At 35.6% G+C, this 10,733-nt stretch overlaps 1 protein-coding gene across 1 annotated transcript; it reads left to right on the top strand.

Moving 5' to 3' along the window:
* On the top strand, positions 77-10,733 carry LOC109844909 (putative cytochrome c oxidase subunit 5b-like). Its single transcript, XM_020414075.1, has 6 exons — positions 77-314; positions 410-504; positions 591-641; positions 9,948-10,014; positions 10,270-10,349; positions 10,438-10,733. The coding sequence occupies exons 1-6, from the start codon at positions 173-175 to the stop codon at positions 10,492-10,494; spliced, it is 492 nt and encodes a 163-aa protein (XP_020269664.1). The 5' UTR covers positions 77-172; the 3' UTR covers positions 10,495-10,733.

The following is a 10,733-nucleotide window of genomic DNA, read 5'->3' as shown; positions in this document are numbered from 1 at the left end:
TGCGCGGGTTCAGCCCGCGGTTTGAACTGGTCCCTGCATCCGACCCGTTAGCACTTACTGAAGCCTGGCAGACACGCGCGAGCCCTAATACCCTGTCTCTCCTCAAAATCTTAAAAAGCTTCAGGGATCGCTTCATTCGATTTCTTCAACAAAACAAAGCAGAAAACAAGAAATGTGGAGAAAAATCCCCTCTGAGCTCGCCGCCCGGCGATACGCCGCCTGCCGCCCCACAATCGCCGCCGCTCACCTCCACTCGTCACCCTCACCTCCTCCGTCGATCCACAGCATCCCTCCTCTTTTCTCTGACAATTCCGGTACTTTATTCCCCCAATTTTTAAGGGTTTTATTTATTTGGGATCTGGTCCTTGATCCGCTAATTTTATGAATCCTTTGTTTTGATTTCTCGAAGCGAGCGCGGCGTCGTCGTCGGTGAAGAAGAGGGTTGAGGATGTGATGCCGATCGCCACCGGGCTCGAGAGAGAGGAGCTACAGGCCGAGCTCGAGGTTAGGGTTGCCCTTTTTCTTCTTCATTCTTCGATTTAATTTCATTTTCTTTTTTATTTTATTATGATCTTGTTGTGTTGAATTAGGGGAGGAAGCGATTCGATATGGATGCTCCGGTTGGTCCATTTGGCACTAAGGTACTCTGGGATGATACTGATTTTTTATTAATTTTGGGGGGGAAAGCAGCATTTTGCAATTATTTTTGTTCTACTGACAGAAAATTGATATCTTTTATGGTTCTTCATGCTTCATGAGATTTAATTTATATGGATTTTAAGATCCTTTATTCATGTTTTTGCAGTAGAAATCATCAATTAGAACTCATCTTGATCTTGATTTGAACTGAATATATGATAGTTGATAGGGTTTTAACATTCTCATATATTATAGGTTGAATATGTAAAATTTCATAAAAGCAATGAGGATATATCATGGCAAACAAAGGCTTTTTGCTGATTCTAATCTGTATAGAAAATTACAAATTTACAATGATGGTGTCCATTGTATTTGAGAAGTTATTTTATCTTCTAAAGCATTAACTCAAGAAAGAATTGACCAGTCAGTTGTGATATTTTTTTTCTAGTTGCTTCTAGATTTATTCTACTTAAAATGACCACTTCTCAATTTTATCTTAAGATTGTACTATGCTGGGAGCATCTGGTGTTTTGATGTCCAAAGTCTCAAGCTTTTGAAGATTTCCTATGGTTGTGGGGAACACCTCATCTTTGGAAGGGTTTGCTAGTAGTTGTCGTGATATGATTGCAGAGGAAGTGACGGAATCATACTTCAACGAGATTGCCAATCAGTGCTTGATTTTACCATCTACGTTCCATTTTGGCGGCAAGGTAAAGAAGTTTTGAGTGCATGACATTTTACTAGAAATAATGGTGTCCAAGTCGATGGAGGAGAATTTTGTCACACTAGTTTAGGAACGTAGCATGTGGATACCAAAGGAAATGATTCAATATATATCAGTCCACTCCGGAGATTTTTCAAGTAATTTGAGATTATCTGGGCTCCGCTCATTGACCATGTTTAGGCGCTCCTCATCAACAAGTGTGTTTTCTGAAGCATGGTTTCTAAGGGTGTGGATTTGCAAGCTAAACATGATTTTGATGAGGATGACTTCAACGTGATTTCTCAGTTATCACATTTGATATACTTGTGCTTTACTTACTATCCGGATTATAGAAATTGTGATCTATGTCTTAGATTTCTAAATTTTGAAGATGAGATGTTCCCCAAATTCATAGGAAATCTTCAAAAGCTTGAGATTTTGGACATCTAAACAATACGTACTTTAAGACTCCCTTCTCAGTTCTCGAAGCTACGAGAGCTCCGGTTCCTTTTTGCAAGAAGAGGGGGTTACTACTTCCCGGAGGAATAGTAATGTTGGTAAACCTGCAGATATTGGCATTGGTATGGGTGGATTCGTATCAATTTAAAGGCGTGTTGAAGGAGCTACGGATGTTGCAAACTAAGAAACCTAGAATTAGGAATCCGGAGCGTCGAATCAGAACATCTGAGCAGCTTTCAGGGGGATGAGCAAATCTCTTTCTTTGAAATTATTATTTTATTCTGATATATTACTAGTTGATTCGGATGATTTACTCTTACATGGACTTCAAAGATTAAATTTTTAAGTGTCGCGTTGAGTTTTCAATCATCAGGGTTTTGGAGGATTGTTCTGTAAGATAACTTAGAAAGCTACCGAAGTTAATCCATCTTAAACTCCTAGCAGGTGCGCTCAGTTATCGACACCTCCACTTTGAAGCTCAAGAATTTCAGGTTCTCAGTGTGTTGGTCATTAATCTGTCGTATTCAGTGAGTTTTAAAGGAGCATTGCCTCGTCTTGAATCACTCGTATTCAGAAACCGCCATCGGGCTGGGGAAGAAGAAGTGAATACAATCCTCCGGAGACCTGGGCTCATGGATGCTAATTTACTGGAGAGTTATCTTGACAATACCCTAATGATTGAAAACCTAACACAACGCTTTGTCCAACCATAAAACTTTAATCTTTGAAGTTCATGGAAGAGTAAAACATCCAAATCAACTAGTAATATATTAGAATAAAATAGTAATTTCAAAGAATGGATTTGCTTAGCCCCATGAGACTGTTCCAGATGTTCTAGTTTGGCACTCCTGATTCCTGATTCCAGGCTTCTTAGTTGGGTCAGCACCCGTAAATTCTTCGGCATGCATTTAAATTGAGACGAATCTACTCATGCTAATGTCTACAGGTTTATTAACCTTCCTATTCCTCTGGGAAGTACTAAACCTCCTCTTCGTGCAAAAAGGAACCAGAGCTCTCGGAGCTTCAAGAACTCAGAAGGGAGTCTTATAGTACGTATTGTTTTGATGTCTAAAGTCTCACGCTCTTAAAGATTTTCTATGGATTTGGGGAATACCTCATCTTTGAAATTTTAAGATCTAAGACATGGAGCACAAGTTCTATAATTCGGATAGTAAATAAAACACAAGTATCTCAAATGAAGTAGCTGAGAAATCACGTTGAAGTCACCCTCATCAAAATCATGTTTGGCTTGCAAATCTAACACCCTTAGAAAGCGTGCTTCAGAAAACATACTTGCTAATGAAGGAAGTCTAAACATGGTCAATGAGCGGAGCCCAGATAATCTCAAATTACTTGGAAAATATCCGGAGTGGACTGATAGATATCGGATCCTTCCTTTATTATCCACATGCTATGTTCTTGAACTAGTGTGACAAAATTCTCTTCCATCGACTTGGACACTATCGTAAAACGTCATGCACCCGAAACTTCTTTACTTTGCCGTCAGACAGTGGGATCAAGAACCGATTTGCAATCTCGTTAAAGTATAATTCCGCCAATTCCTCTGCAGTCATGTCACGACGACTACTAGCGAACCCTTCCGCTACCCACAGCCTCTGGACATGTTTGCGTTCTATCAAATGGTCTTCGGGATATTTACTCATAAGTAATAACGCTTGACAGGGTAAGTCTTTGTAGCTTAAAATCTAATACTTTCCTCATTTCCTCCACTTCGGATTGGTTTCCATCTCTGAACTGAGGTGTTTCAGCATATTGTCCCATTCATTTATGTCCTTTGGTTTGGCAGCAAGAACACCAGCTATTGCTATAATGGCTAGCGGCAATCCCTTGCACTTTTCAACGATTTCTAGAGATGAGTTCTCGAGCTCCTTTGTACAAGTATGGTCAGGGAATAGCCTTCTGCAGAACAATTCAAAGGATTGATCTTGTGATAGAGTACTATGTTCATGGATATCGTCGCCAATTTTATTGCGGCAAAATTCAGCTATATCACTCTTTCGTGTAGTTATTATAATCCTGCTTCCCTTATCGTTACTTCTAGGCAACTCAGGTTGTAAGCTGTTCCATGCATTAATCTGCCACATGTCATCAAACACAATCAGATAGCTCTTATTTTGCAGATGCTCTCTTAAGATTTTCAGTAGGTTTCATCCGGTCCATCTTGTTAAGGTCTTCTGGAGGGATGAGTTGGCTAATGAGATGGCAAAATGGACCCAAAACCAATTGCCCACTCATACCCACCCGCCAAATGAACCATCCAAACCCATCCATTTAGTTAAATGGGTCATAAATGGGTGGGTATAATTTCTATTAAAGATAAATGGATCATTAATGGACGGGTTATTACTCACTCATTTACCTGTTTAGATAGATATTGTTTTAAAAACACCCTCAACGCTTCAACAATTATAAAACTTATTTTTAAAAGTTAAAAATTATAGAAAACACTTAAAATGATTAAAACCCCTTAAAATTTTGAGATTTGCAAAAAACACCCTCAAAGTTTAAAATATTATAAAAACGCCCTCAAGAGTTAAAAATTATAAAAAAACTATCAAAATTTTCTAAACTCACAGATGACACATGAAATTCAAAAATTACCACCAGCCCCCTAAAATTTTACAATTTGTAAAAAATACCCTTAAAAGTTGTAGAAAATGAGAAAAACACCCTCAAGACTTCAAAATTATCAAACAATCTTAGAGTTTTCTAAACTTGCAAATGATATATGAAATCTAAAAAATTTCAATAGTCTCCTATAAATTTAAAATTTACAATTAACACCCTCAAAGTTTTAAATTTTTAGAAAAACACCCTCCATAGTTTAGAATTACAAAACCATCCTGAAATTTCAAAACCTACAAATGACACATGAAATCAAAAAATTACTAGCAACCCCCTATAAATTTATAATTTATAAAAAACACCCTCAAAGTTTAAAAATTACAAAAAGCACCCTCAAGAGTTAAAAACTACAAAACAATCTTAGAATTTTCTAAACTTGCAAATGACACATGAAATCTAAAAAATTTTGGTAGTCCCCTATAAATATCAAATTTACAAGTAACACCCTCAAACTTTTAAAAATTGTAAAAAATACCCTTAAGGATATATAAATATAAAAAGTAGACGCTCTCAATTCATCGTCGGCAGGAGATATATGCGTGTGCGGCCAAGTGTAATTTGCAAAACTTGTGTCTATTGCGCGAGAAACAGGAGAGAAAGAGAGCGTGTATTGTTATCCGACGTGATAAAAAAATTTCAAGGAGAATTACTTGGGGACACTCTGTAATTAAGAACAAACATGAAAAAAATAATAGACTTTAACCAACAACAAATATGAAGAAATGAACAATTATGCTCATAGCTCATGGATTTTGAGAAAGAAATGTTTACAGAAAACCACCTGAAAATTTGTAGAAAACTCCCTAAAAGTTTGCAAAAAAACCCCTGAAAGTTTGCAAAAAACCCTCTGAAAGTTTACAGAAAACCCCCTAAAAGTTTACATAAAACCCCCGAAAGTTTGTAGAAAATCCCCTGAAAGTTTGCAGAAAAACCCCTAAAAGTTTACAGAAAACCCCCTGAAAGTTTGCAGAAACTCCCTGAAAGTTTACATAAAAACCCTAAAAGTTTATAGAAAACCCCCTCAAAGTTTGCAGAAAATCCTCTGAAAGTTTACAGAAAACCCCCTAAAAGATTACAGAAAACCCCTAAAAGTTTGCAGAAGACCCCTGAAAGTTTACATAAAACCGTTGAAAGTTTACATAAAACCCCTGAAAATTTACATAAAACCCCTGAAAGTTTGCAAAAAACCCCCTGAAAGTTTACAGAAAAACCCCTAAAAGTTTGCAGAAACCCCCCTAAAAGTTTACAGAAACCCCCTAAAAGTTTACAGAAACCCCCCAAAAAGTTTGTAGAAAACCCCCCAGAAAGTTTGCAAAAAACACCCTGAAAGTTTGCAAAAAAACCCCTAAAAGTTTACAAAAAACCCCTGAAAGTTTGCAAAAAAAACCCCTAAAAGTTTGCAGAAAATCCCCTAAAAGTTTGCAGAAACCCCCTGAAAGTTTGCAGAAAACCCCTCTGAAAGTTTGCCAAAAACCCCTGAAAGTTTGCAAGTAGATCCCTGAAACTTACATATATATAGAAGCATCATAATCATAACTAAATGGGTTATTGGGTCACCCATGAACCACCCATTTAGTAAATGGGTGGTTGAGAACTGACCCATTTAGCAAATGCTAAATGGGTCATAAATGGTTAAGTGGTCATAAATGGTTAAGTGGTCATAAATGTGCCCACCCATTTATAACCCAACCAAGACCCAACCAAAACCACCCATTTGACATCCCTGGGCTAATCATATCTTTCAGAAGAACCTCGGTGTCATACGATTGAGAAATAGTGATCCATGCACGAAGTGCCCGCTACTGACTCTGGGCTCTCATAGACTCTCCTCGCTATTGTAGTCTTCCCAAGTCCTGTTCCCGTCACTGCAATCAAGCTCGGTTCATGCTTGTCCTTGTTGAGTAACAACTTGACAAGCTCCTGTCTGTGCTCTTTATGCCAACAAGCTCTGAGTCCTCGACATAGAGGGCGGACAGATGAGGATCATGACGAGCAAGATTAGGGTCGGAACTAGATGTTTTATTGCTCCTTATGATCTCATAGCGCAATCTTCTGTTGCTTAAATCTTCAACTTGAGATTTGCTTTGAATCTGGGCTGCAATTTTGATGGCGTGCTCTTAGTTTCCCGAGTGATTGAACTCGGTGTGTGCATGCCCGGAGGCAAAGCCAAGAATTCTGTCCGGTAATTTGAGCACAATATAAGTTAGTTTCACAAATAATCAGAAAAGCATGAATTCTGTAGAAGAAGAAAAATCAACGTGATATTAAGGTAATTAATTAACCACACGGTATATGTATTAAAATAGAAAGATAGATGGGTCTTACACACTGTAAAACTATTAAAGGAGAGTTGACCCATACAACATATGCATTGTATTTTAAGAATAATATGTTGAAGTTATAGATTTTAGAACTAATATTATATGAAATAGTACGTCTTCTTGTATCAAGATGTATAAAGAAATCCTTGGAGAATCTACTAATGATAAATTGTCTGATAAAGTAAGTTGGTGGTTGCTGAAAAACTTCTGAATCAAATTAAAGGGAAGAAAACATCTTATGAAGAATCCAGAAGTATAGGAATGGGACAGTAGAGAAGTAAATAATTAGTTAAGGAAGAAAAAATTAGCAAGACTAAATATGAGGCTTATGAAAATATATATATAAGAAGCAATAGTTTAGGGGGGTGGGGAATATATACAAGCTTGCAGGAGGAGACAAAGAAAGGGTAGAGATTTAGGTAAGTTAAGAGTTTTAATAAAGATGGTGAAAGTAAAGACTGGTGGATTGACTTATTATCCTTAACTGAAATAGTACGATTTTGATGAAATCATATTTTTATTAATATAATTTTTAGGTTTTTTTTAATGAAAACACCTTTAAAAGAGGTCAAATCAATATAAACCATCTTTGAAATCTTTTTATATGTAAATCACCTTCTAAGGGGGTATAGGTTTTACTCAAACCACTTTTTGTCAAATTCTTGTCAATTAATACCTTACTTATCCAATCTATCATCATTAATTTTAGAAAAAGGATAAGTGTACTACAACTTTGATACTATTTTGGCACCACCACAAACAAAAAGAGTTGTGTCCGTCCTTGAAAATTGTAAAAAAAAACAGTGACTCATCATAGCCTCACTCTTTTGTTTGTGGTAGTGCCCAAGTAATACCAAAGTTGTAATACACTTATCAGTGCTCTTAGTTACATGTGCAGTTGGAAAACGCATGTTAGGCACATGTAATTAATGTGGGTAGTTTGGATATTTTCAGTATTAATCAGGCAAAAATTGATCAAAAGTGATTGTTTGAAAACTAAACTCACTTATAAGGTGGTTAATGCATAAAAAATAACTTTGAAGGTGGTTTTTATCAAATTGACTTATTTTAAAGGTTGTTTTCATGAAAACCCCTATTTTTTAAGTAAGACTCGTTATTTATTAGTAAAATTATTTAAGAAAAGAATGTTAGTATGTGTAAAATGCTATTTATCAGATATATTATTAAAAAATTTAGTTAACAATATTAAGTCATGTTCATTGATTTTCAGTACGCACTTTATGCACATGAGAGACATAAAGTTAAAGAGTAACTAGAAATTGTGATGAGTTTGGGAGGGAATGTGAGAGTGGGTGGGAGGACTGGAGAAAAATATGGTGACAGCCATATGTGATTATTTGCAAAATATGTCAACTGTAACAGCCGACAAATGGAAAATGTCTTAACCCATCTGCCAAATTTATTAGGATGGCAATTTGTGGTGTTCTTTTCCAATTGTTTAGATGACAAAATAGTAGGCCATTTTGCTGGCACTGGAAAATAGACATTCCTACAGTCTTCCATTCATTTACTTGCCACATTCTCTTTTGCAATAGACCTCTAGATTCTAGAATACTGTGTCTATTCATTGGTCCTATTGAACCTACTGTCAGCCTTAGTGCAAGAGGGTAAGAAACAGGCCTTTTCAAATAATGCTTTAGTGAATATCTCATAGTTTGGTGACCAAAAAACATTTTTCAGGTGTATATATATCTCTTTGGTCGTGCATATAGTGCAACATAAATAGTTTTTATGCATGATCTTCATTAATGCAAGTAGAAGTTTTCCTTATAAGTTTACTTCTGAAATTAAAATCAACCTCATGTTTCTTTATAAAATGTAACTTTAGCAAATGAAATAATAGACTATAACCGTGGGACATGCAGTTGGATTAATATTGTAACTGTTACAGTGAGCAGCTGTTTGTTTACATCGACATGAATTTCTTATTTTGAGCAGTCATGGGGCCCTAGATGTGGCATTTCTCAAAAAATCAGAAATAGGAACACAGTTGTAATACGTGTTTTCATCAATTTATTCATGCTTAACATATAATAATTGTATTCATTATTATTTTTTGTTTCAGTGATCCTTCACCACAAAGTTAGTTTTTTGTAAAATATTTTTTTACAATGAGATATACTTATGCAGTTCTTATATATAAAGAGTAGAATTGTTTCATGCATTTGCAAGTGACAGATGCTGATATAGATGCATTTCATGTCTGATAAAGATAGATATGCCATTTTTTGACAGGGAAACAAGGTTCTTGCATATCATAAATTTGAGGGTGAATTTCGTAAAATTGCTATTAACTTTGGGGCTTTGCTTGAAACTACCATAAGATTATTTTATTAAAGAAAACTGCAATGAATTTTCAAAACTGCAGAGAAGTGTCATGAACTATTGGAAATTGTTACTGTTTTAAGTTCTTGAATAAAACATCTAAACTATTTTTGTTTATATCTATAAACTCACAAGGTCCACACTAAACTATCCTTATTTATGTCTATAAACCCACAAGGTTCATACGTGTAATATAGAAAATGTATGAAGTACACAAGGGCAAAATTGTCCAAAACATGTCACGGAGAAAATATGTGATAACTTGTCTCGAGTGCCAGAAGGTATTGTAGTTTACTGATAAAGTTCATGGCAGTTTTCTTTAACAAAAATTATGGCGGAATTGTGCAAAATATCCCACAGTTCATGATGATTGTAGGTTTATGAAATTTATCCTTGCATGAGTAGGTTAAAACGAATAGAAAGCTACATTATCCTTTTACAGTACATGATGATTGTAGTTTTATGAAATTTACCCTTACATGAGTAGGTTAAAATGAATAGAAAGCTACCTTATCATTTTAACTCTTGATAACAAGCATGCCACATTCATATAGGCCATATATCTTCATTTGTAATGCGTACTTAATTGTATGCTTTGTGTACATATATTTCATGATAGATGAGAGCAAATATGATACTGAAGTATGAAAGAGACACTTCTCCCTCTCCTTGAGAACAAAATCCTGATTCTTTTCTAAAATATGACCTTTTTTTCTACTTGTGGTTGGTTAGATTTAGATATGGACTACTGTTTTTGTGCTGATTCTTGTAGCAGACTCTCTTTTGGTTGATTCTTTTTACATAAAATTTTGTATGAATGGTGTTATCTGCAGGAGGCGCCTGCTGTAGTCCAATCTTGGTATAACAAGAGAATAGTTGGTTGCCCTGGTGGTGAAGGAGGTAAGATTTTCACATTATAATTCTTTTATTACTGTTTTGAATGTAAAAGTATACCGCTTAATACTCAAATAATAATAATAATAAATTTCTTTGAGGGAATAGTAGTTTCTACAGAATGTCTATAAGAATTTCTTCCCCTGTACACTAATGATATTATTATTATTTTTAATGAATGTGATTCAAATTTTAGTATTGCCTTTGCTTCAGTAATAGAAACCAGTAACATTACCATATTGGCTCTTGATTAATTTTCAGAGGATGAGCATGATGTTGTATGGTTTTGGCTTGAGAAAGACAAGCCTCATGAATGCCCTGTGTGCTCCCAATACTTTGTGGTAATTATTTCTATACCTGTTATTCTAAATTAAACATACTCTCTCTAATCTTTCACAGAAATTTCCTTCTCTCTCTCTCTCTCTTTAGCTGGAGGTAGTTGGCAACGGTGGGGACCCAGACGGACATGATGAAGATCATCACTAAGGACGATAATATTATTGAAAAAGCTGTTTCGAGTATCAATTATACTTTGTAACTTCAGGCAGCTTTTGTCAAAGTATTTACTTCATTGTTTTTGCGCATGACATAATGTTTCTGTGGGAGAAATATCTCACCCGGATTGTTCATTCAACTGACCTCTCGATTGAGCTTTTTGTTGTTATGGTTTCACATTGCATCATCAAATAATAAAGAAATGGTTAAATGGACAATGCACTTATATA

The sequence above is a fragment of the Asparagus officinalis genome, chromosome 6 (assembly GCF_001876935.1).
Source record: "Asparagus officinalis chromosome 6, Aspof.V1, whole genome shotgun sequence".
In the NCBI taxonomy this organism is placed as follows: Eukaryota; Viridiplantae; Streptophyta; class Magnoliopsida; order Asparagales; family Asparagaceae; genus Asparagus; species Asparagus officinalis.
Note: the sequence above shows the minus strand (reverse complement) of the source record. Positions and strands in the feature narration are given on the sequence as shown.

Bases quoted from the DNA above. Each gene is read 5' to 3' on its own strand.
- LOC109844909 (XM_020414075.1), top strand. From the start codon at position 173: ATGTGGAGAAAAATCCCCTCTGAGCTCGCCGCCCGGCGATACGCCGCC. The intron at 315-409 runs GTACTTTATTCC...GATTTCTCGAAG, and splicing joins TCTTTTCTCTGACAATTCCG to CGAGCGCGGCGTCGTCGTCG. The intron at 10,015-10,269 runs GTAAGATTTTCA...ATTAATTTTCAG, and splicing joins TTGCCCTGGTGGTGAAGGAG to AGGATGAGCATGATGTTGTA.